Genomic DNA, 27,863 nt, shown 5'->3' with positions numbered 1-27,863 from the left:
TACTTCATAATGAAATGAACCCACTGAACTCCCTCTGCTGTTTTACCAAGTCCTGCATGCCAAACCCAGATAGAACTGATTTTACTGTAGATGTGTATAGTTTTCTGTTAATGTGCTGTAGAGCTGTAACAAAGTAGACCTGTCTGCTGAGAGATGGCTCATAGCGATAATTCACTATGATAATGTATCATCCTCATGATACCCAATTATGTTGTTTAAATTGGTAATAACGAGTACAAATAACTACACATTTCTCAGAAAATCTGATCATTTTGCAGAATTGCATTTTTAAAATCCTCTTACATTTCATTTGTCAAATATTTCACTCATACAGGAGTTTACAAAACCATAAGGTTATTTCATATAGGCTATTTATTTATTGAAATATATATAACATCGCCCAGCCCTATACCAGGCCCGACTTCTATCAGATACACAGAACTGCCTGACTGACTTTACACGAAACAAAGAGGCTGCCCTACGTGCTGCAGATCTCAAATGTCTGGAGACAAAAGACCCGTAGACAAGGTAATTTGAACACAAGGTTTGAAAGAAACAATACAGTACTCGCATTCTGCTGCATTACTTCAAAGAAAGCACTTATTTCAAAACAGAAAGAAAACTCCATCATTCGGCAGAAAAAAAATTAACCTTCAGATATCACCATGAAAATCATTGAGTTGATTACTGACATCAAGACAAACAAAAAATGTATTACAAGTTTTTTGAATTTTTTTGTTAACATGGGCAAACTGGGCATAATTTAATTGTGTATGTTCTAATTTGCATAAATACCAGAAGTATAGAACAAAATTATTGTTTCTTGCTATTTCCAAATGTAACTTTCATCGTCATCATAATTTAGCCCACTGATGTTTTGGTTTTGTTAATATAACTATAGCTTCTATCGAAGCAATCTAACATGGTGACACTTTGAATCCTACTTTAACCAACATTTATGTGGACAGTCAGAACTAGTGTTGTGCAGTGTGTAGCCATAGTCTACTCTAGATAAGAGATAAGGTGTTAGGCTAGAGTAGCATGAAGATAACCACAAAACCCTATTCTATTTATCACACTTATTACAGGCAAATATTATCATTCATTAAGATATGTATGGGTAATCGTAGGCATTGCACTGCCATGTAAGTAATTCAAGTCAATTAGTCTTGAGACAGCTTACAAGGTCTTTGCTGCTGCTAGCTTAGCTACCTAACACTGTGTAGTGAAATTATTCACCAATCCTAAACTTGACATCTTTTCACCAATAATAGTCAGCTCAACACACATCCAGATGATCCCAATAAATTGTAGTTTATCACCAGGTAAGTTTTATTAATGTAAGTTGAATTATCCATGTAGGAGAAACAAAAGGAAATCTTTCTTACCCGAGTGACAGCTTAGTGAGAGTTGATTGACAGTTGACAGTTGACAGTAGAATGAATGACATTATGGTGACATTTCTTGTACTCTAAGATGTCAACAAGATTCTACAAGACATTTTCATCTGGCTATACCTAATGTTTAGATCCGTTATGGTATTTATTTTATTTTTTTGAAGATTTTTTGGGGGCGTTTTATGCCTTTAATCAGATAGGACAGTTGAGAGCGACAGGAGGCGAGTGGGAGAGAGAGTCGGGGTGGGATCCAGAAATGACCACGGGGCAAGAATTGGGCCCAGGTCACCGGTGTACGGTGACCTGGGCGGGTGCCCTAGCCAGCCGTGTGTGCCCTAGCCAGCCCGTTCTGGTATTTATGCAAATTAGAAAATAATTCAATTATGCCCAGTTTGCCCATGTTAACAAAAACATTCAAAAAACTTGTAATTCATTTTTTGTTTGTCTTGATGTAAGTAATCAACTCAATCATTTTCATGGTGATATCTGAAGGTTAACACAACAAAATCAGTTTGCTTCTGTTGCAATTTGTTCAACTCTGACCCCTATTTTGGCTTAAAATGACTGGACTAGTTCAACGGACTGCATTTTCACAGGTCTCGTCTCAATAGCCCCTGATTAGATCAAGTCAAACAGTGAAGGATGTATGGGCTGAGATAAGATCAGTCATAAATGCTGCTGAAATATTTAAAAAGGTATCAGTCAACATCACTACTTTGAGATAAAGATGGAAGTTTTATTACATGGGAACTAATGTTATAAGCTGTTAAAATGACAATGGCATATTACAATTTGTATGATACACATTTACATCATCTGAGTTAATAAAAAGCACATTCTAACTCAAATTTCTAATTTTGCACAATTGCAATTTGAAAATATTCTTAATGTTCATTTGTCAGGTTCATTCACATCAGAGTATAAAAATAATGATTATTTCATATAGACTACATTCTATATTGAATTACAATAAAACATGCTATACCATGATATATATTTTTGTTTTATCGAGATATGAAATGACACCAGGATATAAGATGTTGGTAATATCGCCCAGCCCGATCCTCTGTACATATAGGCTAAGGAGGAGCAGCTACATCAGACCACAAAGAGCGTGTTTTGTGTCAATAATCTATTTGAAGCTTTCAACGCAGTTGTAAAACTGACATGTTGTGTGGAGGCGAGCTTACACAGGACAGATGGTGGCCTGGCCACAATAAATCCCCATAGGGTTTCCGCATACCTGAATCCAAAATATATTTAGAAAACATGATAAGCTACCGTCACAACACCAGCCCACGGGCACACTTGGGTTAGTCATTCTCACGGGGCCATTGTTAGTCAGGTAAACAGCTCGGCAATGTGTTTTGCAAGATGCTAAACTGGATAACGTCAACCTAGCTGAGAGCTCAGAGGCTGCTGTCCGCTGCACCTGCTGGACTAGTCACTCATTGACGGTCGCCAGTCTGCGCCAGCAGGCTAGCTTACGGAGGCATATGCTAACAATAAAGTGCACACAGGCAATATTAGCTACAGCGACAGACCTGCACGGGAGTAACAAGAACGAAGATTTTACGAACCTGCAAGGGAAGGAGCTGCTTTCCCATTCAAGGGTGGACCAATACCAAGATAAGTGGGGACCGCTAACTGTGTGTGTGTGAGCGTTGCCTGAAACGCCCTGATGATGTTGTGATGAGACCAGCCCCCACTAGCAGAGGGTCTGTCGGTGAACATCGCGAGAGTACGTTTCTCTGCGTGGTTTTAGGCGCAGCTGGGAAAGTTAGTGTATCACGGCACGGTGAGCCAAGCGCATTATACCAGCTCCACCGAAATATAACATCTGTATCATTTAATACATGTACTGACCGGCTTTCAACTATAAACGGTTCATTTCGGCGGCTTGACTTCCGTTATGACATCTAAGGACTACATTTCCCAGATACACAGTGGCCTATGACGTTGAATTTATGCGCCGATCTTTTCAGTCGCCGAAGAGACCTTTATTAGCTACATGTTAATACAAAATACTAAGGTACGTGCTCATTTACAAATACAACATATGGATTTCTACTAACAGTATCATTGTTTGGTTTACCTGGTCAAATAGAACAACATGTTTAACTCAAGATATTCGAGCTTTGTTCATTGAAAGCATATAATGTGGGTAATTTTAGCTTGCTAGCACACAGGCTACTTTGACGTTAATGATGGTAACCTGCAACGCATTTTTGTAACGCACGTCGGTTTTATGAACGGTACAAATGTATGTAATGTAACTAATTTCACTGGTGTTACTGATGATGCCAAAACAGCCCATTGGGACAGATGGTTATTCTCGTGTGTAACGTTATTCGTTTGACATGTTAGCTAGCTACGTTGGTTTTTGCCACCCAGTGCCCGAGTGGAGGACATGCACCAATACATTCTTTGACATGTAATATAACATCGATTTCAGTGTGTTCATATGAGACACACATCACGTCACTGACTGCAATTGCCTCTTCACTTAATTAGTAAATCTAAAAAAATATATGAAGAAATGGAGTTTGGAATGTCTGATATATATGTCATCAATTCTGTTATGTAAATATACCTCCATAAATTAGTTGTTTTTTTAAACTCCCTCTCTGACGTCACAGTACAGACATTATTATTATTATTATTATTAGGCTGAGACTTTCCAGTGCACTCAGGCGTACAATTCACACCTTATTTAGGCTCTAATTCAAACTTCTCAAGCAAGTGCACAGAGCATGATGTTAATCCTCTCCTGTGGCCCCAGACCATAACAAACTGTATTTCCAGCCTTCCAGGAGTTGAAGTCAAACATGAATGACTTCATTAATGGGGAAAAAGGTTTTTAAGAATATACAGCAACCTGAAGGACATACATAGCTGTTCATATTTCTTTCCACATTTATCAATGTAAAATGTGACAGTGTTTAATATGTAGCGTTTTTTTTTAATGTTATTACACAGGACCATGCTATTGCAACATCTACACCTGGTGTACATACAGTGATATAGTTTAAAACGTGTGTTCTGACTACCGGTTGCACTGCTTGTTTAAAGTTTGATTAAACCAGCAGAATGTTTGCCAGTTAACCTTTGGAATTTACATTGGAGAAGGTGAATGAATGTAGTAAATGATTGTGCGAATGTAAACGTGTAGTTTTCAGTTCATGGTTATTAAACTTGTTAAGACTCACTGGCATGACATATTGTCACACTCAAATTGAGTGACAGCTAATTTTCCTTTTCCCCCCACCGCATTTTGAACACTTTGTCCTCTTTTGTGTGTCTCTTTAGTCATCATGGTGATGAAGTCAGCAGTTGAGGATGATGATGCTGGCTGGGGGCTGGGCATCCCAGAAAAGATGAAGAACAATGCCAACTGGGTTGATATAACTCATGAATTCAAGGGAGCATGCAAAGGTACAGACTCTGCTAGTGGTTGTGTGAGTGGGTTGTATGTGTACGGTTATGAAAGATATGGTTGTGTTACTCCGTTTTTCTTTCCTTCTCCTCATTCTTTATTCATGCAGAGTTAAACCTTGGAGAGCTGCTTCATGACAAACTGTGAGTAGGGCAAAGTGCTTTTTGCAAACACTTTAAAGAGGCTGTTCACTCACATAACCAAAAAACTACCTTTGATATACTGTATATATAGCTTGGTAATGTGATTCAGCCTGCAACACACTTCATAACATTGACAAGACAGAGTAATTTCAATGAAACATGAAATTCTTGTTTTTTGTTGGCATTAACATATTTGAATTCATACGCCAGTACCAGTTGTTGGATTTGTTGAACTGTTGTAAACACACATACACTATTCATTCTCCTATGGTGGCAGGTTTGGCCTTTTTGAGGCCATGTCAGCCATAGAAATGATGGATCCGAAGATGGATGCAGGAATGATTGGAAACCAGGTCAACCGGAAAGTACTCAACTTTGAACAAGCTATCAAGGTGCAGTACCGCTCCCATACACTAAAAACAGTCAACTGTCAGGAATTAAGACGGGAAGTCTTATTTACAACTCTGATTGCATTGTCTAGTTTAAATATATGCTGTATAGTTAACCACTTACTTCTAAGCCTTTGTTATGCTCTCATGTTTGTTCCAGGAAGGTGCCATTAAGGTGAAAGACCTTAGTCTTCCTGAACTCATCGGCATCATAGACACATGTTTCTGCTGTTTGGTGAGCTATCATTTTCTTATACTGTACAAATTGTGGGTTTTGTGTGTAAAAATTTATGTCGAGGTTTGTGTTTAACTGAACCATAAAGGGCAGAGTTTGTCTTTTGAGTAGCTTCTCTCCATGGGGGAAAATAAGAACGAGCAGAGTTAGTGGGTTATTCAAGATCCCTGGTCAATAATTCCCACTGGTCAAAGATTTGACAGAAAGCATCGCAGAATTTGACATATTATCTTAGGAGATCACAGAGAATTTAAGATGCTTGTCACTTTACAAGAAAAAAACAGCATTATAAATAATAAATGGCAAGCCTGTTTGCAGTATACACCAAATGAAACTGAATTAAAAAGCCATGAACGTAATAATTAAAGCCCATTAAAATGTAGATCAGCATCACTGTGGAAAAGCCATTACTCACGTGTGCATGTTTGTGTGTATTCCTAGATCACATGGCTGGAGGGTCACTCCCTGGCGCAGACTGTGTTCACCTGTCTGTACGTCCATAACCCCGACCTGATAGAGGAGCCGGCCCTCAAAGCCTTCGCCCTGGGCATCCTGAAGGTGTGTGACATCGCCCGGGAGAAAGTTAACAAGGCTGCCGTGTTCGAGGAGGTAAGCAACTTCATACGACGCGTCCTTGTATGTATATGTATATGTTTAATAGTCGAGCTATTACTGCGGGGTATGTAAATATTCAGTGGTGTTTCTTCTTCACCCACTGGTATTTATGTTAACATTTATTTAAGTTTACATTGTATGACTGTGTCCTATTTAAATCTGGAAATGCTGATTTGCAACACATTTATTCTGTAGGAGGATTTCCAGGCCATGACCTATGGCTTCAAGATGGCCAATAATGTTACAGACCTGCGGGTGACAGGTACAAGTACTATATTGTAGTAGACCATTACGTCTTCAGCTTCACAACTTTTGAGGCCATTTCAGAATAATTTTGTTAGTTCAGAGAACTAATATCTTTCTGATTTGCATCTCTTCCTACCAGGTATGCTGAAGGACGTGGAGGATGAGTTACAGAGGAAAGTGAAGGTATTTGTTCTTGGACATTTCACTGAAATACTGCTGATGAGAATGTTTAGTATTACGTTGGTTTTATATTGGTTTCTGTCTGACTCAGAGCACGCGCACTCGACAGGGTGAGCAGCGAGACCCGGAGGTTGAGCTGGAGGTACGTCATAATAATAATGATTATTTATTACGATTTTGAATTATCATTATTTCTTATTAAAACATGTGATTCTATTTAATGTTCTCATACTTCAATGTTTCCAGCATCAGCAGTTTTTGGCACTTTTCAATAGAATCAAGTTCACACGCCTTCTTCTGACTGCACTGATCACCTTTACCAAGAAAGAGGTAATTACACATAAAAACACACACAATTAGACAACAAATGAGTCGACTACAACATTGATTTTAAAATGTTCTTCTGCATATCACCGAGCAGTGACAACGAGTTCATTAAGGTTTACATGGATGTTAAATTGGTCATTTTCTTCTTTGTTCTTATGTGTGTTTTTGTTGGCGGTTTAATCTTGATCAGACCAGCTCAGTGGGCGAGGCCCAGAAGCTTGTGGTTCAGGCGGCTGACCTCCTATCAGCTATTCATTCCAGTATTCAGCACGGCATCCAGTCACAGAATGACACCACTAAAGGAGGTAACACCTTTCAGCCGTAGATTCAAGCATGTAGTTTGGCTTTGACGAGAGTTCACACACACACACACACACACACCGCATATGCTTAGACTTCAGTTAAAGACCCAGTGTGTAGAATTAAGAGGATTCTATTGGCAAAATGGAATATAATATATGTCTTTGTATCCTGCAGACCACCCCATCATGATGGGCTTCGAGCCCCTGGTAAACCAGAGACTGCTGCCACCTACCTTTCCTCGCTACGCCAAGATCATCAAGAGGGAGGACATGGTGGCTTACTTCAGCAAACTAATAGAACGAATAAAAACTGTATGTGACGTGATCAACACCACCAACCTGCATGGCATACTGGTAAACACATTTCAAGACCACTCTCTACCCTTCAGGTAGCTCTCAGTCTTAAAAACGTTGGCGATTCAAACAATAGTATTCAAACAATTTGAATAGTGCCTTTTTGTGGGTTTCTTCTCAGGACTTCTTCTGTGAGTTCAGTGAGCAGTCTCCCTGTGTGCTCTCCAGATCTCTACTCCAGGTGAATTAATAATGCCATTTTGATTCTGAAGAGTCACTGCTTTTTCCTCTGATGCCTACAGAGTAGGTAGTTTGTATACATGCGACGATGAGTAAAACCAGGAGATGATATCATATGATTTTATTAGTGAAAACACATCAGTTTAAAACAGTGTAAGAAAACTAACAGGATTGTTTTCCTAAATCCAGACAACGTTCCTGATAGATAATAAGAAAGTGTTTGGGACCCACCTGATGCAGGACATGATTAAAGATGCTCTGAGATACTTCGTCAGCCCACCTGTCCTCTCCTACAAGTAAGTCACTGAATGATTAAACCCTTAGTGTGACTCATTTAATGCCATTTCAAAGGAATTTGATTTATTTAAAGGGTTGGTTTGGAAATGTGTTTTTGCTGTGTGTTTATGCATGATATTCAAACTGTTGAGTGAGCTTATTGTATCTCAATATTAACTGTGAGTCTGTCCGTCTGTCCGTCTGTCCGTCTCTCTCTCTCCAGGTGTTGTCTGTTCAACAACCACCAGGCAAAGGATTACATTGACTCCTTTGTTACGCATTGCTCCAGGGTATGTTCCCTTTGCTGCTCAAAGTTATAGTCTGGTGCATTTAGTGGCTTAGTGAACTTCACAGCCCGCTTTGTTTAGTTTAATTAAAATATGCAAAATCGCTGCCTCCAAAAGAGAATTTCATGAGAACTCTGGTATGTATAGTGAGATGAAATGGGGAAATTAAAATGTCTGCTGTTATAGGACTTTTTGCTACTTTGGAAGTTGGCTGTAACACTTGAACGTATGGGCTCATGTATGACCAGTCCTTTAAATGAGTAGGCAGGAGGTGAACTTGTGTATTTGTCTGTTTCTCCCTGCAGCCATTCTGCAGTCTGATCCAGATCCACGGTCACAACCGAGCCCGACAAAGAGACAAGCTGGGTCACATTCTTGAAGAGTTTGCCACACTGCAGGATGAGGTAAAGTGCAGCCGTTTCCTCTGTCACATAACGCCCCCCGCCCCCCCCCCCCCCCCCCCCCCCCATATCAAACACAACAACACTCTTTACATTTGTGCAGGCAGAGAAGGTGGATGCAGCCCTGCATAGCTTGCTGATGAAACTTGAGCCTCAGCGGCAGCATCTAGCATGTCTTGGCACCTGGATCCTCTACCATAACCTGAGGATCATGATCCAATACCTGCTGAGTGGCTTTGAACTCGAGCTGTACAGCATGCACGAGTACTACTACATCTACTGGTGAGAGGGCGTGCGTTTGTTTGTCAGCTGCTGGTAAATCTCTCTACAGCACACAGGTGCACTTTTAATCATCTGTGGATGACTATGTGCTTTTTCTTCTGACTGTAGGTACCTGTCTGAGTTTCTTTACGCATGGCTGATGTCCACTCTAAGCAGAGCCGACTCCTCTCAGATGGCAGAGGAGCGGATTATGGAGGAGCAGGTGAAAGGACGCAGCAGCAAAAAGACCAAGAAGAAGAAAAAAAGTATGTTTTATTGTAGCCTTGCTGTAGGACCACGTTTTAAACAACAACAAAAAATGCAATGTCATCAAAGGCAGAAGTGAGATCTTCATATACAGAAGGTGCTTGTCCTAATGATAAAGTTATGTTCCCTCTGCAGTTCGCCCGCTCAGCAAGGAGATCACCATGAGCCAGGCATACCAGAACATGTGTGCCGGCATGTACAAGGTCAGGACACACACTTTTGACCCCTCTTCTCTCCTATTTGACACATGCCGTGTTATCCATTCTCTGCCTCTCTCTCTCTTCAGACTATGGTAGCTTTGGATATGGATGGGAAGGTGCGTAAGCCTCAGTTTGAGTTGGACAGCGAGCAGGTTCGCTACGAGCATCGCTTCGCCCCCTTCAACAGCGTGGTCACCCCTCCACCTGTGCACTATATCCAGTTCAAGGTACTGTTCATGTGGATGTTAGTCAGCCTTTTAGTGAAATCGTGTCCTGTTCTTTGCTCTTTGTCGGACTTGCACTCTTCAATTTCCCTGCTCTCTCTGACATTGCCCTTTTCTTGTGCTCCCCAGGAGATGTCTGACCTGAAGAAGTACAATCCTCCGCCAGGCTCCGCTGACCTCTACATGGCCGCCAGCAAACACTTCCAGCAGGCCAAGCTCATCCTAGAAAATGTGCCCAGCCCAGACCCTGAGGTCAGGAAAACGAACTCTTGTCGAATAAATGCATGCTCTTCGAAGTTAGTCAGCCATCAATAACCACTTAATGATCGCTAACAGGTGAACCGTATACTGAAGGTGGCCAAACCCAACATTGTTGTTACGAAGCTCCTGGCTGGAGGACACAAGAAGGAGACCAAGGTAACGCAACGGACACATTCCTTGGATTATCATTTGGTTCAGTGGATACAGTTGTGTTTAATTGACGGGCGTTGAGGTTTGTCTGGATGTTGGTTAATGTTCCATATTGTGAACACTTTGTCTAAGTAAAATTTTGCATTCCTAGGTGCTCCCGGAATTTGACTTCTCAGCTCACAAGTACTTTCCTGTGGTCAAGATTATCTGATTCTGCTCTGCACCTTTTTGTGAGCGTCATCACAAAGTCCATCAGCTGAAGAGACGTGCGGCCCTGATCATGTAGCCAGTACATGTCTGGACAAAGTGTGTGCGTGATACACTTAACTGTAAAGGAGTGTTTGATACACCCATTTTTTTTCTTCTTCATCTGAATGAGAGCTGAAACCAGACCAGAGGACTCTCAGTTGGACCTAAATGACTGGCAGTATCCACATCTACATCTGAGAAAGTCTGTTTCTTTTTGAGTGTGAGTGTGTGTGTGTGTGTGTGCGTGTGTGTGCGTGTGTGTGCGTGCGTGCGCTCGCAAGAGTCATAGTGCTTTTGCACGAGGAACGGGCCGATGTAAATTTTTCTAAGCTGCCTCCAGAACAGTTGCGACAGCTTTAAAGGAAGAGCTGTAATGATAATGTGCATATCGTTCAATCATATGAAAACGTATATGAAATGTATTTATGTGCTTATCTGGAATGAAAATGTTGAGCCTGAAAAGACTACAGTGTCTTGTTTTACCTCGTACAGTACCGTTTTCATCGGACTACTGCATGGCATCAGTCTGCATTGTGAAACCTAGACAAGGCAGTCTGCAGAGAGGAGCCACTCACAATGTTTATAATCTTGGAAGGGCCGAGTAAACCAAAATGCACAATTAACAGCAGTGGTAGAGATACTTTCCAGGCTCGGGAACCAGACTGTCACACATATCATAATAAAACTTGTGTTGTTTAATTCCTTCCTAGGACAGAATTTGACATTTAGTTTTTTGTTAAGGCAATAAAAACAAAGGAAATTCAAAAAGACATTTAGTGAGTTTACAAATTGTAAAATATGGGTAAGTTTGTTACAAAAACACCTATTAAAGTGCATTTGAGCATGGCGTGCTGAAATAATGGTGATCAAAACTGAGCAACCTCATGAACAAATGAATACAGCTGATAAAATAATTTTCTCAATTTATGAAATTAGCTCCGTGAAGGAAATGCATTTTGTGTTTGATTCACACAGAAAATAAGGTTTTACTTCTTAAAAGTTCTAATACATTTCTTTGTGATTAAAAACTTGAATTCCATTTTATATTTTTATCACAAATTATGGTTCGTCAAACAATAAATCTCAAATGAAACCATTTCTTGATAGTGGTAATAAAAACATTTATTATTCTCTATCATCAATAAAGTCTATGATCTTTTCAATCTTTTACAACTTTTAACAGTTCAGAATAAAAAAAAATTAAATCAACATCAAAAACAGGAATCCAATTTATAAAAGAATACCATTGCTCTCCCGATAGACATTTCTAGTTCACAATAAATGGTACTTTTGACACAAACTGGCGAACAAAGCTTTCTGACAAAACAAAGCAGTAGCTGTCTGAGTTTTACAGTGTCAGACAACAAAACCGACGAGGAATAACAACAACGTTGAAAATAAAAGACAAAATAAAAATCTGGAACCATATTCCCCTATGAAAAACCAAAGGGGAGACATAAAAGAAGACAAAAGACACTTAAACATAAATGAGTCAGAGGTTCACCAGCTAAAATAGGAGTGCTGATTGCAACTGGTTTAAACACTCAGTGTCAAACGGTTTCCATTCATCTGTCATCAGAACTCCTACTCGTTTCCTATGGTTACTTTGAAAATCATGGCCAGGCTCAGATTTAATAAAATAATCAGGATATAAATAAGAAATAAGTTAACAAAATTTACACTACTTCAGCTGTGAGATGACCTTTGAAATTTGAGATGGTAATATAATAATATATTAACTCTTACTGGAAGAGGTTTGAAATCATAAACCACTAGTTTTTTCAATTTGTTCCTCAAAACAAAAGTTACCTGAAGAACTGAAATGTTGTTGCTAATATCTAACTGTCTTCACTGGGTCCAACAACAATAGAAACACATGTGGCTTTAAATCCCCGTCAGGTTCTCAAAGTTTCCAAGACGTCAAATAACATTTTAGAAAGAAGCATGTGAAAAATTGTATTCTACCATCGAATTTTACATTATGGTGGGAAGCAAACGTTAAAAATGTCTTTGTTTTGAATAGATAACTAAAAAAATATGCATGATAAAGTTTTAACAACACCAGCCTCCAAACAATTTTGTGCAAGGGGTTCAAGCAGTCAACGATCTTCCATAAATATTCTGTATTATGCATCTTGACTGAAACTGATATATGTCATTATTAAGTCAAAACCAAGGATTTTTTTTATGGCTGAATATTTACATCAGATATGAAACTCTCTAGGTCTTGTTCATTTTGTCACTAGACATTTTGCTAAGATTCAGCACATTGGGAAACCCCAGGATCTTGAATAATGCCTGGCAGCCCAGTTGTCCTGATATACATGTAAACAGCTGAGCAGCTTCGACCTTCGCTTGAAACAGGGGGGTTAAACGGTTGGAAATTGCACATGATTCAGGAATGGACTGTTGATGATACGTCAAAGCTTTATGGAAAGTATGGCAATTAAAACTACAACATACTGTGACTGAGGGTATTGAATCAACCATTTATAAATAAAGTACCTGGAAAATAAAGACAACACAAGGCAACAAAAAAACCCAGCCACAAAATGTTGCTGACTTTTTGTCATGTCTGATGCCAAATATCTGATTCTGTGTGTTTGCAGAATCCACAAAGCAAAGGTCTAAAATCAGTAAACATTTACATCTCTACATCTCTATCAGACCTCCACTGTGTCAGAAGCAACTCATTGATCACTAATCAATAAGGCAAATGGGTTTAAAATAAAATGAGTGTTGATCCACTGATAACATAAAGGGGTTTCAAACTATTTCTTTAATCATAATAATAAAAATAATCTAAAATGTCTTTAAAAGTAAAACAGAAAAAGTGAGACTTTTTCCGTTTTCTGTTCACAGCATGTCATCATATAATCCAGAAGATGAATTTTGCCAGTTTTGCTATGTTGAACCTGTGATTGGGATCTCTTAGATCATTTGGACTTATTACAGCTTTCCACACCTCATAACCCTTTCAGGGTGTGCACGTTATCTTCGCATATATTTCATCATTTAATTTACAATCATTATGAACACATCTAATCACATAATCAAAATCTACTGATTTCCAGGGATGTTGAGATCTTCAGTCGAGCCAACTGGTGTCAAGTCTTGAGATGTCTTAGGTTCTGTTGAAGGAACACTATTCCACAAGAACTATGTAGGTGATGGAAATTAGAAGTACTGAGTTCTCCCATATCACCGAAACATACTGAAATGAATGTGAGCACAGTCACCACTACAAAAGTACCTAGGAGTCTCTAGGAGTGAAATGCATGTGAATGAAAAACATGCATGGATATGCTTGGCTGACATTGGAGTCCCAAATAAATATTCCAACTCTAATATAGAAAACCTGACAATGTTTAAATAAATCAAATGTAAAGGAAGCAGTTAAGATTACAAATGAAAGACATTCCAGGTAAATGCTTTTTAAATAAACTGTCACATGTATTGTTTTTTTTATAGGAGATTTCTATCTGGGTTTGTTTTGTTTTCACTCTGTCGGCTGCATTACCCTGTACGGTGATGTTGTGCTGAGGTGTATAAGGGGTCCTGCGTTCTTATGTGGTGTGCGAGCTCCTTCTCCAACTCCAGCCCTGTAAGGAAAAAAAACAATCTGAATTGTGTTATGAACACACGGGCATAGCTGTGTTTAGATTTCCTATTAATGTCTACTGCACATTGCCTATGGCAGGCTCACAGTTAAACTGGTAAAAGATCTAAAAGGCTGCACAACCTTTTATAATGAAAATCTAAATGCAATCATAGGCTGTGCTGGAGGCAACAAAAAAAACATTACAAATATTCAACAGTAAAAGCTGTGATTTAGTCAGCTGAACTGGAAAATCTGAAATTTGAAACCAGATTTGAAGATACAGCGCTATTGTCTGGTGTTCCCATTATTCACCTGTGTGGGGAAGAATTTATAAGGTAACTTCATCAAACTGTACAAATGATTCAGCCGCCATTAGTGTTTTATTAAGCTGTGCTCGCTTTACAGATATCAAATTTATCTTTGCAGAAGGTTGTGTTATTTTTTTTTTTTTTTTTTTTGCAATCGGTGAGGAAGACAACTGTGTGTGTTTCGATGCATACCTTAGACTTGAGCGAGCTCAGCTTGTTTGTCTGCCTCAAACTCGCCTTCGTTCTCATCATCTCCATTATAGTCAGCCAGCTCCTCCTCCATGTCCTTGTCTATCAGAAAGTACAATGTGGTTATTAACATGAAATACCCACATCCCTTTTTTTAGCCCAGTGCATTATATCTTTATCTCCGTCAGTTAATAAATATCTCTCATTCAAACTTGAGCTCTGGTCTTCAAATGGTCAACTGCACTTGGATGAAGTTGAGACTGAGGACGTACTTACTCCTTCATGCTCTCTCCTCTATACACTCATACACACAGTTATATTCTATAAAAGACACACATACCTATATTTTCAGGCAGTTTACTCTGCTGTTGTTTCTCCACATCAACTCCACCCACGACCTGCTCATCTCCATCATATTCTTCTGGCTCCTCGAGTTTCTGACCAATAGGAGTATCCTCTGCCTTCACCTGGCCGAGCATGCCTTCCATTCCAGGGTCTGCCTCTGGAGACACAATCAAACCGTATTCTATTAAAATGTCACCACTTCACTGGGATGGATAGGAATAACAAACTAGTTCACTGCCTTCAGTGAACTGGGCCCTCTACCTTCTGTCTGAACGCCATCTTCTTGAGCATCCATCACATCCATCTCTTTATCCTCAGTCAGGTTATTCTTCAAAGGTTCATCGGTCTCTGCCTTGCCCTCCTCTGTTACGACAGTTTCCACTGGCGGTAGCAAAACGTCCTGCTTGACTGCAGCAACTGAAGGAGTAGACTGGGACTCTACTTTGGAGGGATCCTTCTCTGTAGGCACACCCACTGGGGCATCGGGACCTGGTAAATAAAAGGGCAGGAAGCAGATGCAATGTGAGAGTGTACACTCATTATTTAAAATCTACACACATGAAGATACACAAAATGTATTTTGCATGGTTTTATGAATTACATTTCAGTTAAGCAGGCTGAGCCTCCAGGACATCCATGTGTCTCACCTTTGTCTACGATAATCTCATTGGTCAGTAGTTCGGGTGGATCGTCTCCTTTGGGCTGAGAGTGGCTCGGTGTGTGGCTTACAACAGCTGCTGTCTTAACTGAATCAACCCCAGTCATGACTGGTCCGTCCTCTTTTGCTGCTCCATCCACTGCGTTTTCCTGCTGAAGGGTAAACATCATCGTATACCACATTCCTTTACATCATCAAAACAGCTGCAAAAGAAGCCTTAAAGCCAGTCAATGCTATTCGATTTTTTTATTATACTCTCAGTAACCAAAAATCAGAAACCCTGGCCCTGCAACTACTGTAATTGGGCAGAAACTTCCTTTTGATTATGCTCCATGAACATCAACTGCATTCACACACTTGTATGTAAACGGACTACAGAGAACGATTTGGAACAGTTTTAACAGAGCACAATAACGTGGTTATGACAAGTGGCGTGCCCAGAGATCAGACTTTCTACAGCCAGAACTTATGAATTTACAAAATGGCTTGATCAGCCCTTGCCCTTTGCCTTGGCTGGATGTCCTTTGAGTAAACATGGTTTGTATCCTTTCACAAGGTTCACACAAACATACCGGTGAGGAGACACCTGTGGGAGAGATGAACTTCTCCATTTTCTTCTGAAATTCAAGTTTAGCTGTCGCCACTCTCTCGTCACACAACTCCTTCTGGGACAGGACCTGGGACTGACAATGGGTCCTACACAAAGACACACAGACACAAATATAGCATATAATGTCCATCAGGAATGACAGACACGTATTGAGATTCATCTTGATCCCAATTCAAACAGACCTGTTTAATTATAATTGGTTCTTACATGTCATAAGTGAGTTTGTTGTTGAGGGTCTTGATGTTGCCCTTGCAACTCTGCAGCTCCTTCTGAAGCTTTCCCAAATCATCATTTAGCTGATTCAACTGACCTACAGAGCAGACACACACAAGACATTTATAGACAGATAGGAACTGAATTAGAATGTGTTTTTTAGAGAACTCTGTTGGCGACTAACGCAATGCAATTTTTGAGGAATAGAGGTTAGCAGTTGCCTTTTAGTTCCTGTATGGTTTTGACACTGGAGGAAATGTTCTGCTGCAATGTGCCCTAAAAGTAAAAACACAGAAAATATCACAATATTATGTTTTTTTCTCTGATAAGTGCAAGTAGCCTCCAAATGTACCCATGTATGTCAATAGTTCAACATGGAATTTGCCCCAATTATTATTTTTTTTTTTTTCATTTTGTCTGTGCACCTTTTCTTGGCTGCAGGTGTTCTGAGATCCTTCCAGCTGTCTCTTATAGAGGCTTTCTATGTGGCTAATCTGCTCCTTCTGTCTCTGGATCTCCTCCTGGAACTCATTCTTCTTCATTTCCACTACTCCGCGCTCTGCTGCTCCACGTCGCACCTGGCCTTCCAACTCATACATCTTAGTCTGTATCGCACACGCAAAGACAAAAGGTAAGTGAAACAGATAATGATAACAATCTGAATGTGCAATGAAAACACACTGGGTGTTTACATGATGAGAGAAATGTGTTGTCAGTTGATCACAGTGATTTGCATTAAAGGAAATGGTTTCAAACGATTAAACATAACATACAAAAAGACCTTACCACAACCAAAACCCAAATATTAACCCAAATGAGGAACTGATGAGGCCTAAATCTGCAGAAGGGAATCATGCATTGGTTTTGCAGATTTGCTCCAAAGTCAGTTAATATGAACAACTTGTTTTCCTCATTATCCAGCATGGGGAGAATAGACACACTGACTTTACAAAGTCAGCAATAATAGCTACAAACTGACATTGCAATATTGGGAGAAAATATGGATTGATTTGTAATGATTTCCAACAAAAATACTATTCAAACTACATTAAACTTATAATTCATGCTTTGTCCACTCCAGAGCACAAGGTAGCCTTTAAATTACTTTTATCAGTAATATTTGCACTGTAGACGTGTGTACATGTGTACACACACACACACACACACACACACACACACACACACACACACACACACACACACACACACACACACACACACACACACACTTTAACCTACCTGAAGCTCCAGGTTGCGAGAACTTGACACCCAGTAGTTAAAGCCCAGAACCAGTATACAGGCAATGAGAGCGCCAATCATAAGAGGGGGTGATCTTCCTCCACGACGCCCGTTTCCCAGCCCACCCATAGCTGTCTAAAAACTAGACAAACACAAACCACAGCCAGGGTCAGCACACTTTCAATTTAGCCCATAAATGAAACAAGTATTTGCCATCAGTGAGCCCTGAATTACATCTACTATTTGAAATGGGTGAGCTGCCATGAGGCTAGCTGTTGCTGATAACATGCCTAAAGTCAATAAAGGAGTCTACAGGTGTTTTGGTTTTGCAGGTTGCAGGTTGTACTCATGTACATGGTGTCAGCAAAAACACAGGATGCAGGAAATGTTATTAAATAGACATGGTGGAGAGCTTAGAAATATACATGCCACTTTGTTTTCATGTGCACAAATATTAAGACCATATCTCTTCTGAAACTTTGCTTTCAATATAACTCTTGAAAGAAATGAACCTTCAAAAAAGCAGGATATGCAAAAAATATTACAAACACACATGGACATTATATTGCTTGACCCTCAACTCTATGGAGCGGCAAGAATAGCTCAGTTTTCTCATAACAATGCTGACTCAGTAAAAAAAAAATGGCAGCATGAACAGTGTGAAAGCACACATTAACAGGACATTCCCAATAATTTATACTGGTATACACAACTGGTATTCGCCTGTACCAAGATCCAAAATCTGCCAGCTCATTATGCAAACTAAGAGGCCCAACTTTGCCTGATCATGCTGGGTTCCTCCCATCATTCAAATGCAGGGAAGACCCAGGCGCACAGAATTATTTGGAGTAAAATATAATCCAACGTCATTTCGTAATTAAGTAACTATACATCATACATCAAACAACACATCGAGCTAACGTTAAAGGGAATACAGTTGTGGTTTACCAGATAAGAAAGCGATGCATATCTAGCGTTAATGAAAGTAGGTTATAGCGTTAGCATAAACGTTTGAATTCACGATAGTAACCGGACTGAGCTGCTTATTTTAGAGCAACCGCAGACATTAGACTGCTAACGTTAGCCAAAAATAGGGAGTAGCATTTATTCGGGTCTGGAAGGACCGAAGTAACGTTGACGTTAGCTGATTAGAACAGCTACCGTACAGCCGTCTGTCGTATAAATGGACAGCCAAACAAACACAGACGGTTAATGGACTAATGCTATGCATAATTTAACCCGTTTTGCTGAGTCAAAACGGAATAGCGTTGCAAAAATAACGCTAAGCATCGTTAGCATACCTTGACCCCCCCAGTTGCCGTTGGCTTCAGCGTTAGTGAGAAGAGCAGTTAGCTAACGCTAGGAACGATCGTCAACTAAACTTACCCGGTGGACTCGAGAGTCGCAAAACAGGAATTGAATGTTGAGACCAAATATAGAGTGATACTTGTTGATATATTTCTCAATAAGTCCAGGTTTCTCCGGTAATTTGCAGCGCTTTACTGCTATAGGCAGTTAGCTTGCATCCATTATTGCGATACAAACAGTTCCTCTGAGTGAGACGTGCCTTCTGCCGGGGGGGAGGCACAGGCAGGTGCTACCTCTGCGTGCTGTGGGAAAAAACGGTGTTTTGGGGGTAGACAACCTTTTCACTGGTAAAACAAATAATCAAAATGCATTCAGTCTCATTTATTATACAAAAATGTTTCGGTAAGATTGACTTCTAGAGTGAGATAACAGTTTGGCATTTACGCTGCAGTCAATCTTTAAATTGTCAACTGTTTACACAATTGTATAGTTTATATAGAGCTTTAGAAGCATATACTATAGGATAAAGATAACAACAAAAACCTTACCTGAACATGAAGGTTACATAGCTTTTGAGACATTTGCACTACTTTTTATTATATCAAACAATAATAAGCCAGTGTTTCCTCTGTGCTGGTGCAGCATCACAATTATGTCATTCATCGTCTAATGAAGATTGCAGACATTGGTAAAATGTTTATATTTTTAATGCATTATCATGGTTGTCACAAAACAAAAAAACATACACACTCTCCCAGAAAGTGATTGACTGTAGACTACATTACATACTAACAAGTCATGTCTTTCCAAACACAAAATATCCAACGTGAAATAAGTTAGGCTGATAGCTTCCCTTTGAGTATCATTTGAATCAGTTTTCATTTTGCTTTCACAGCTTGAACTGGGAGCTATTTTATATATATTAAAAAAAATGGATCAACTTGTGTGTTGAAACACTCAGTCAACCGTACATTTCCACATGTGCGATTATCCTAAGTTACTGCAAGTGCATAACTGTGTCATTCATCTCTTTCATCCATAAATCTACGCTTATAAAAAAAAATATATATTGCTTCACAGAAAATATCAAAAATGCATCTAAAAAGGGTTTGGCTGTGCACACAGGTTAATCGCTCATTATTCACTTTCAGTGAATAACAATTGTAACTGATTGTATGTCCATATCTCAGATACAATATCTTCCTCTTTATTTCCTGAGATACTGTATTATCTTTTGCATTCAGACTTGCCTGAAGAAGACATACAGTAGAGTATTTTTTCAGTTCCAGCCTTTACTAAGTTTTCTTTTGCTTTCCACGCCTTCTGTGTATCAAACGTCATCAAAGATGCCCATCCGAGAAGGTGACATAGAAAGGTAACGTCCTCCTGGGGCTCTACAGAGTCAGACACAGAGATACAAAGTAATTAAGAAGGCCTCTTTGTTCATTGTTCAGCTCCAGCTTAAGGCAAGGCAAGGCAATTTTATTTAAATAGCACCTTTCAACAACAAGGTAAGTCAAAGTGCTTAAAATAAAATATTAAAATCAAAAACACTATGCTCAAGTAATTTAGAAAAAAAACACACCTTCTGTTTGGTGAACTGTCATCACTGAAATGATCTCGCAGTAAGCCTCTCTGCTGCTCCTCCTCCTCCTCGTCTTCATCTCTTCTGGTGAATGTGACACCTGAGAAAACAAAGAGCCATGTGAACACTGAGTAATGTAAGCAGGTAGAGCTCTTGATGGAGATAAGTGAGAGTCTAGTGGTAAACTCTCCACAAACATATGAGCAGAATATATTAAATCAAGCTGTTGGAAACACTTTATTACTATATTGGTTTGTGAAACACAGAAACATGTTTTATTCCATGGTGATAGTAGTTTCCTTTCATCCCTACCACTAGTCTTGGTCTCTGTGACGGGGCTGCTCTGGTTATAGTTTATCTCAGTGTAACCAGCTCTGGTCCGCCCAGTAGCTCCCTGGACTCCATACCGGTCCCTCCAGGCCTGAAACAAACAACAATACTGGCACATAAATACCTAGCGACACAAAAACCTGAACCAGTGAGCCTTGGCTTCTTAGAAAATTGTAAGAGAAATGATTTGGTAGAATAAACATTTCTAACCCATCTTCGAGTTTCTCCATCCTCAACTTTCTGTCTTTTTCTTCTTTCTACAAAAGAACACATTAGAGTGCATATTGTTGAAAAGCAGTGATGACAACTTTCAGATATACAAGTTAATGCGACCTGAGGTCATAGATAACATAAAAGTAAAAATAATGAACCAGTGAAATAACCTGCTTGATCTAACAATTAGCAAATAAGTTCTAATTTTCATAAAGCTAATAAAATAGAAACTGCTTCCTTGATCAGATGCATCAGAAAAAGTGAGTGACTGAATTTGTGATGAAACTACCTCTTCTGATGTGTTCCTTGCCTTCATCCACCAGGTCAGAGGTCAAGTCATCGTCAGTGATGTACTGATGAAAGCCGAGGAGGTTCAAGCAGCGAGAGCCCAGGCTACACACCCAGACACACAAATTCAAATGTACTTTTAAACGTATATTCTCTACACGCTACATAAATAGGATGTTTCTCCCAGTAGATCCCCTTCCTGCATACTTCCTGTGCAAAACGGATCTGTTATTCAACAAGCTGCATCAAATCCAACAGTTGGTCACATTGATTATATCAGAAGGAAGGAATTACATGGAGAGTGTAGGCAAACAGATGGACAAACTATGTAATAGAAACACTGTTTCGAAATAATCGAACCAATTTCAATTGAATAAACCTGCAAATTCTTGTTACTTATCCGACTACATATACATCAATAGTGATATACTTGCAAGGAGTTGAGATATTTAACCAAATCTACACCTGAATGTAGTATTCATTAAGAATTCATTAAATTGATGAAAATAGGGCTACATTGTCAGTGGTTATAGGCTTACCTGTACAAAGTGGCAAAGCAGAGCAGCAATACCAGCATGGGATAGTAGATGTAGAACCCATCAGAAATGAAATATAACACACGCATAGAGCCCATGATCTGATAGAGGGAAAGAAGGAGGGATGTTGCATCACTCCATTTTAGTTTGAAACAAAGAGATTAGGACATTTTGGACGTTTTTTTTTGGTCATCACACACTTGAATGAGTGACTCTTATATGTCTTTGTTAGCATGTGTATAATTGTGTGGGACCCACAGAGGTGTAGGACGTCTGTATTCTGTCCTGGTGTGAGATGGCGGAGTCCATGTGAATCAGGCCCAGAAAGTTGAGGCATAAAGGAGGGGTCAGACGACAAAACAACCTAAGAGAGGGAAAAAAACAAAGAGAATTCAACTTAATTTAATGTCATTTAACATTTTTAAAACATTTTGTTCGTCGTCCCATTTACCCAAGTTTAAGACAATGTGAAATGTGTGTGCTGTTCACTGCAAAAGGTGCTGGTGTTTAGGCTCATGCCAAACTAACAATTGTGTTTCTGAATACCTTTCACCTACAGTATTATGTGTAATAAATATCTCATCTTATGATTTTTATAAGGAACATACATGCCGCTGAACTGCAGGCTGTAAGCATCAGTCTGGTGATGTGGCACCAGGTAGTAGTAGTTGAAAACCCGTATCCTGAACACTGTGGAGTAGACACAGACACACAGGAAGAGGATGCTGACAAAACACACCATCTAGTGGAGAGAAACAAAACAAGGAGTGAGAGGAGACACATTAGCTACTTCAATAAAGTGCATTACTGGATTAAATATTGTTAATAGTATACGAGTCCAAACTACGGATTTATCTGCAGGACACTGTGTGTTCTTATGTGTTATTTCATAAAGGAGATGAGGATTGTTGTACATTTCTGTGTGTTTGTCGGTCAATATGTGCCTACCTCAATACAAATGTAGTTGTGTTGTTTTTCAGCCATCTGAACAAAGACAGCGAAGAGGGAGAGGACAGGGTGTGTGCTGAAGAAGGTGCACTCGGACCAAACAACTGCTGCTGAGAGGAGAGACAGGAGAACGGCCAGCAGCCTGAAGAAACCCTGCCTGAACACACACTGCCAGTACCACTCTGACACACACACACACACACACACACATTATAAGAGTTATAAAAGAATAGAGTACACCTTTCTATTAAGCAGTTAGTTAAGGGGATTCATTTGGCAGAGAAACACTAGAAAACACGCTGACTGAACTCACCCACAGTAGGAGTGTAGATGAATCGATGGACCCAGTCATAGTTTTGTGCCGACGGGAAGCTGTGGATCAAGTGTCGGACCGGGCTGCTCTGGCTTTTAGCTACATCCTCTAGATGAAAGGCCTCGTCTAACAAGATAGACCACTGAACCCGAGTCTGACCGTGTCTCTGCACTGCAGAGATTACCTGAAACACACACACACACACTTATTATTGTGTGATTATTGTATTATTATGTATATTATGTGAATTATTGTTCACACTTACATGCACCGACATATTTTTGCATTGTTTCCTTTAAAATTGTAGTGAAATGTTCAAAATAATAAGAATTACTTTTTTATGAAGCTTAATCAGGCCTCTTTTGGTGGGAAGGACATTGTGTTCACCACTAGAGCTTTCCACATTCCTTCCCATCTCTTCTTGGTACTCAGTGGGACACTGAAATGAGAAGACACGCAGATGAAGACTGACCCACAGGGCCTGGCTGGAATTGTAACACTAAACTGTGGACTTGCACATAAAAAGAGTGAATAAAAGTGAATTGAACCTCATTTACAAATGGCCTCATGCATTTCTTACCTTTGTAATAATGGTGTCCACACACTTCCTGAGACAGTGGTTGAACCTGACAGATTCATGGACGCCCGCCACCTCCTGATCATAACACATATTTTTGTTCTCGTTAAAATCACAAAAACTCAATTCCGATTTTGAAACATGCAAAGTGTAATGAAAGATTCCTAAAACACTTTCTCATGTCGCACCTTCTGGAATTAATCTTAATACACTTACAGCACAGAATTGTGTCTAAACTCTCACCTCCATAACATCTGCTAGATTCTCCTCAGCCGATGCCTTCTCAGTAGCCATTTTTGCTGCCTTGAAGTAGGTCTTGGCCAGCAGGTAGCCATGGGAGGATGAGAGCCAATAAGAACGCGGGATCTCCACCAGGCCATATCCTAGCAACAGCACCAAAAGGAAGAGACCCCAGGTGTTGGCAGCCGTTATACCGATGGTCTGGAGCTCTCTCCTGCACAGGTTTTACAGACAGATCAATGCACGGACATAAAACCAGCTTCCAAAACAATCATGGTACAACTGTAGTCATCCAATGATTCCTGAATTGAGGCACGCATGTATGACTTACCATGTGAGTTGCCACTGTGGGTGAGCAGCCACGTAGATGAGCAGAGAGATGAAAATAACGAGGTAGGTTCCATAATAGATAGCATTTTCAATCAGAGCTGTTTTAATCTTCCCCACTCTGGAGAAAGCCCCTGATCGTGCATAAGACTGCATGAAGGGCAACAGCAGCCTGTATCCACACAGGAGGAGAGTCAATATACAAATGTGTTCATGACAAAAGGTAGAAAATACAGCAGTTACAGTCAAGGTTGAGTATCTTACCAAGTAAGAAACTGGGATGTCCAGTACACAACTCTCCAGAACACTGGTAGGATGCCATCTGGGATAAAACTCCATGGCTCCTCACAAACCGTCGGTGTGCTGTAACACATACACAGAAGAATACACCATGACCCGTCATACACCTGACAAGCTGAACTGTTTACTACAGTCGAAAAGAGCCTAACTTGACCCACGATAGTGCGAGAAAAAAACTCAGCACCACCTAGTGGACGGAGGAGGCAATTGTGACCAGAAGATTATGTATGTATTTGAATTTACAATATAAATTGTTTTTATAATAAAAATATTGAAACTTGTATCGATACAATACTGTATTGCAATTATCGTGATACTATGCCTTATTGATTTTTTCCCCCTCACCCCTATCTGCTAGGGTTAGGCTATATTTATCGATATGATCTCGATAGCATGACATGACACAAGATATCTTACATTTATGATATTTGAATATGCCATGACTGTCTTTTCCTAGATCATTTTTTGAACTTACCAGATGTTTGTAGCCTAATTAGTCATTATATCCACATTATTGATAAATATATATAAAAATCTCATCTCATTGTACAATTTCGTGAAAGTGACTCTAAAATATTGTACACTACAAATATGGAGGTGTCCAGTAAAACATATTGAGATATTTGATTTTCTACATATTTTTAGATTAAAACCTCCAAAACTCATAAGCAGCTTGGTTGTTGAATAATAGCTAAATAGCTATATAATAAATAGCTATTTGTTTTCATCCTTGTCTATCATGTTGGTTGGAACACAATCTGGGGGAATAACTACCTTACATGAGCAAACTGTGGCAGTAAATCAAACAGTCACTTATTTACCCGACAGTTGGATAAAGAGAGGAGTTGTCGCCGGTCTGATTAGTGCGTCTTGCTGGAGTTGCAGCAGAAGGGTGGTGTGCACTGTCCAGAATACACTGCTTGTAGATGGTCTAAAAGAAGGTGAAGAGTTGACACAGCCAGGTAAACACACTCCATAATGAAGTCTGTTCATCACACCAGAGGCAAGTTAAATAAACACACAGAGCTCAACCTCACTCGGACACAGATGGTTATGATAAACACGAACAAAGAAGAGCACACATCCCGTTGGTCCTGTTTGTATCCACACAAGCAAAGGTGTCATACCGTGCTGACGTCGAGCGGCAGGATGAAGACGATGAGGAAGCAGAGGTACCAGGACAGCAGCGTCCCCAACAGGACCATCCGCTGCTGCCTTCGCAAATCTCCGTAGCGCTGGAGGAGGTAGAGGGCTAAGAGGAAAACCACTACGACCACAACAGCCAGCGCAGCAGCACTCATCCTGATACTGATCAGAGAGATGTCACAAAGTCATGATGACACACTGAAAAGGGAGAAAGAGATGAACACGGATTAGATATCAGCTCTTATATGGCTGGGTGAAACACCTGAACACTTGGAGCACAACGCATAGTCGACATGATACATCAGTGGGAAAGGAAAGAAATGAGAAAAACTAAGCTAACTAAATATAAAAATTAAAGAGATGACAGAATATGTATGGTGTAGAAAAATTCCCATTCCCATGCATCCCGTGCTTTTTCATGTTCTAGCCCCTTAGAATTTTGAAAATAATGCTCCCCTGTTTGGAAACCTTATTATAGCCTATCGATATCTATTCTACTGTTGCAATTTTCACTAATGTCTGTAGAAAGTGACCCCATGAGGTGATGTAGGGGAAGATTTTTGAATTTCCATTTGTGTAACTGTGCCATCAACTAACCCAGAGCTAATGTTTTTTCATAAGAAATGAATGGATGTGAATCAGATTTATCAGACATGTACATCCACCAGCATGTTTTTAAATCCTCCATAAAAATATAAATTACAAAATAATGTGGGTAGCCAGAGGTACACTTTAACATCCTGTAATTTGACGTGATAAGATACCAAACGTGGTGTTTGAATAAGAGGTGCGGTTCGGTATTATTGTCGGCTACGTGTCAGCCTGTTGGACTACATCATCTAAAAGGATCTATCGGTTGCAGTCACGTTGGATTGTGTTGGCCGCTTTCTGTCATCGCTGTGCTCGTGTTTACCTCCAACAACAAAGCAGGACCGGGCTACACGGCGCGCTGTGGCCGTCAGTCAACGTCCACTCGGTGGACAGACAGTCCGTCATTGGACTACATTAACCAAGAGGAAGTGATTCTTACCTTCAGAGTTTATTCCCTCAGGCTGAAGCTTGTAAAGCGGCGGACTGTCTGAATCTGCCGTCACATCGTGTTCCTTGGACGTCAAGTCCGACAAATGTACACAACCTTTGAAACTACATTACGTAATACAGCCACACGGCATGTGCGCTCTCCGGCGCAGCGAGGGGTTCTGGGTAACGTAGGCGAGCAATGGCGTCTCTCAAACAGGAAACCAGCCGTTGAGACCCCCACTGGAAAACAGGTCATGTGACACAGTAACGGGCGTTTGAACAGCTAAGTACGAATGTTTGTGCTTTATTTTGATTCACATACTACGACGGCGTATATATATAAAAAAAAAAATGATGGAGGGGGGTAATATTTCGAGAAAAATGACGCAGATTTATGAGATTAAAGTGGCAAATTTACGAGAAAAAACTCGCAGATGTACGAATTTAAAAATGGCAAATTTACGAGAAAAAGTCGCAGATTTACGAGTTTAAAAAGTAACCTCAACACAACCACAGACGCCGATGCTAACAACCATATTTATGCTAGCTAACCTCCATATGCTAGCTATGCCGCTTTTATCTTTCTAATTAATCCATCCCAACGTGTGACAACGCTTTGCTAAGGTCCTTAGGGTCATGGCTGTTGATGGTAAACTCGTAAATCTGCGACTTTGTTTTCTCGTAAATTTGCCACTTTAATCTCATAAATCTGCGACATTTTTCTTGAAATATTACCCCCCTCCCCCGGGTCCGTAACTTTTTTTTTTTTTTTTTTCATACTTGGCCCTAATACGCCGTCGTAACATACAATTGTGTAGATAGAAGGAAGGAAAATGTTTCTAATAAATAGTGAAATTATATTGTGTGTAGATTGTAGAAGGATTAAGATACATTTGGTAGCCAATTATAGCGATAAAGCTTTTTTTTTTTTGGTAGATTTTATCACAAGAAATTGTATTCCAATGATGCAAAACACTGTTAGATTTCTCATCTCATTCAGACTCACTCACATTGAATTGAGACACCACACAATTATGCAGAAAGTTTTTCAGATGTGCATCAGTGCTTTATGGTTCGACCTGATTCACACATTAAACTTACATACTACACATTGCATCCTGTAGTGATCCCCAAATTGTATTCTAGATAAAAAGCTGAATTGATTTGCTTCCAGTTGTCACTAAAAAAG

At 39.8% G+C, this 27,863-nt stretch overlaps 4 protein-coding genes across 8 annotated transcripts in view; 1 reads left to right on the top strand and 3 right to left on the bottom strand.

Annotated features, from left to right (window-relative positions):
* Positions 1 to 3,100, bottom strand: part of agtpbp1 (ATP/GTP binding carboxypeptidase 1) — a 25,591-nt gene extending 22,491 nt beyond the window's left edge. For all 4 annotated transcript variants that reach the window (XM_084025813.1, XM_084025814.1, XM_084025815.1 and 1 more), the window contains exon 1: positions 2,978 to 3,100. The gene's annotated coding sequence lies outside the window, so the exon portion shown is untranslated. The remainder of the gene's footprint in view (positions 1 to 2,977) is intronic.
* Positions 3,101 to 3,318: 218 nt separating this feature from the next.
* On the top strand, positions 3,319 to 10,753 carry naa35 (N-alpha-acetyltransferase 35, NatC auxiliary subunit). Its single transcript, XM_084025817.1, has 23 exons — positions 3,319 to 3,429; positions 4,707 to 4,832; positions 4,943 to 4,976; positions 5,254 to 5,368; positions 5,526 to 5,600; positions 6,042 to 6,209; positions 6,411 to 6,477; positions 6,601 to 6,644; positions 6,733 to 6,783; positions 6,888 to 6,971; positions 7,159 to 7,273; positions 7,446 to 7,624; positions 7,746 to 7,805; positions 7,994 to 8,100; positions 8,304 to 8,370; positions 8,673 to 8,771; positions 8,872 to 9,050; positions 9,159 to 9,295; positions 9,432 to 9,499; positions 9,583 to 9,723; positions 9,850 to 9,972; positions 10,057 to 10,137; positions 10,283 to 10,753. The coding sequence occupies exons 2-23, from the start codon at positions 4,712 to 4,714 to the stop codon at positions 10,340 to 10,342; spliced, it is 2,175 nt and encodes a 724-aa protein (XP_083881943.1). The 5' UTR covers positions 3,319 to 3,429; positions 4,707 to 4,711; the 3' UTR covers positions 10,343 to 10,753.
* golm1 (golgi membrane protein 1) lies at positions 10,618 to 19,094 on the bottom strand. 2 transcript variants are annotated; one of them, XM_084025818.1, is made up of 11 exons: positions 18,930 to 19,094; positions 17,544 to 17,685; positions 16,730 to 16,909; positions 16,526 to 16,580; positions 16,299 to 16,401; positions 16,054 to 16,177; positions 15,471 to 15,633; positions 15,085 to 15,312; positions 14,819 to 14,980; positions 14,482 to 14,580; positions 10,618 to 13,982 (listed from the first exon to the last, which is right to left on the bottom strand). In XM_084025818.1, exons 2-10 carry the CDS (start codon positions 17,670 to 17,672, stop codon positions 14,483 to 14,485), a joined length of 1,242 nt encoding a protein of 413 aa, XP_083881944.1. In that variant the 5' UTR covers positions 17,673 to 17,685; positions 18,930 to 19,094; the 3' UTR covers positions 10,618 to 13,982; position 14,482. The 2 variants fall into 2 exon arrangements, with proteins under 2 accessions (XP_083881944.1, XP_083881945.1); XM_084025819.1 differs by having other exon boundaries at positions 15,471 to 15,630.
* Positions 19,095 to 19,568: 474 nt separating this feature from the next.
* Positions 19,569 to 26,793, bottom strand: LOC311022728 (G-protein coupled receptor-associated protein LMBRD2B-like). Its single transcript, XM_084024251.1, has 18 exons — positions 26,685 to 26,793; positions 25,636 to 25,852; positions 25,330 to 25,439; positions 24,473 to 24,571; positions 24,213 to 24,380; positions 23,885 to 24,095; positions 23,645 to 23,719; positions 23,399 to 23,503; positions 23,065 to 23,248; positions 22,752 to 22,933; positions 22,412 to 22,545; positions 22,062 to 22,167; positions 21,807 to 21,904; positions 21,269 to 21,372; positions 20,977 to 21,023; positions 20,749 to 20,857; positions 20,437 to 20,536; positions 19,569 to 20,245 (listed from the first exon to the last, which is right to left on the bottom strand). Exons 2-18 carry the CDS (start codon positions 25,807 to 25,809, stop codon positions 20,182 to 20,184), a joined length of 2,070 nt encoding a protein of 689 aa, XP_083880377.1. The 5' UTR covers positions 25,810 to 25,852; positions 26,685 to 26,793; the 3' UTR covers positions 19,569 to 20,181.
* Between the last annotated feature and the right edge of the window lie 1,070 nt (positions 26,794 to 27,863).

The sequence above is a fragment of the Eutrigla gurnardus genome, assembly GCF_963514095.1.
Source record: "Eutrigla gurnardus genome assembly, chromosome: 13".
Lineage (NCBI taxonomy): Eukaryota > Metazoa > Chordata > Actinopteri > Perciformes > Triglidae > Eutrigla > Eutrigla gurnardus.
This window is presented reverse-complemented; position numbering and strand designations above follow the sequence as displayed.

Bases quoted from the DNA above. Each gene is read 5' to 3' on its own strand.
- naa35 (XM_084025817.1), top strand. From the start codon at position 4,712: ATGGTGATGAAGTCAGCAGTTGAGGATGATGATGCTGGCTGGGGGCTG. The intron at 4,977-5,253 runs GTGAGTAGGGCA...CTATGGTGGCAG, and splicing joins GAGCTGCTTCATGACAAACT to GTTTGGCCTTTTTGAGGCCA. The intron at 6,784-6,887 runs GTACGTCATAAT...CAATGTTTCCAG, and splicing joins ACCCGGAGGTTGAGCTGGAG to CATCAGCAGTTTTTGGCACT.
- LOC311022728 (XM_084024251.1), bottom strand. From the start codon at position 25,809: ATGAGTGCTGCTGCGCTGGCTGTTGTGGTCGTAGTGGTTTTCCTCTTA. The intron at 24,381-24,472 runs GTAAGATACTCA...GTGTGGATACAG, and splicing joins ACATCCCAGTTTCTTACTTG to GCTGCTGTTGCCCTTCATGC. The intron at 22,546-22,751 runs GTAGGCACATAT...TCTCTCCACTAG, and splicing joins ACAACTACATTTGTATTGAG to ATGGTGTGTTTTGTCAGCAT.
- golm1 (XM_084025818.1), bottom strand. From the start codon at position 17,672: ATGGGTGGGCTGGGAAACGGGCGTCGTGGAGGAAGATCACCCCCTCTT. The intron at 15,634-16,053 runs GTATGTTTGTGT...TTTACCCTTCAG, and splicing joins CCACAGGTGTCTCCTCACCG to CAGGAAAACGCAGTGGATGG. The intron at 14,981-15,084 runs GTAGAGGGCCCA...TTGTGTCTCCAG, and splicing joins AGATGGCGTTCAGACAGAAG to AGGCAGACCCTGGAATGGAA.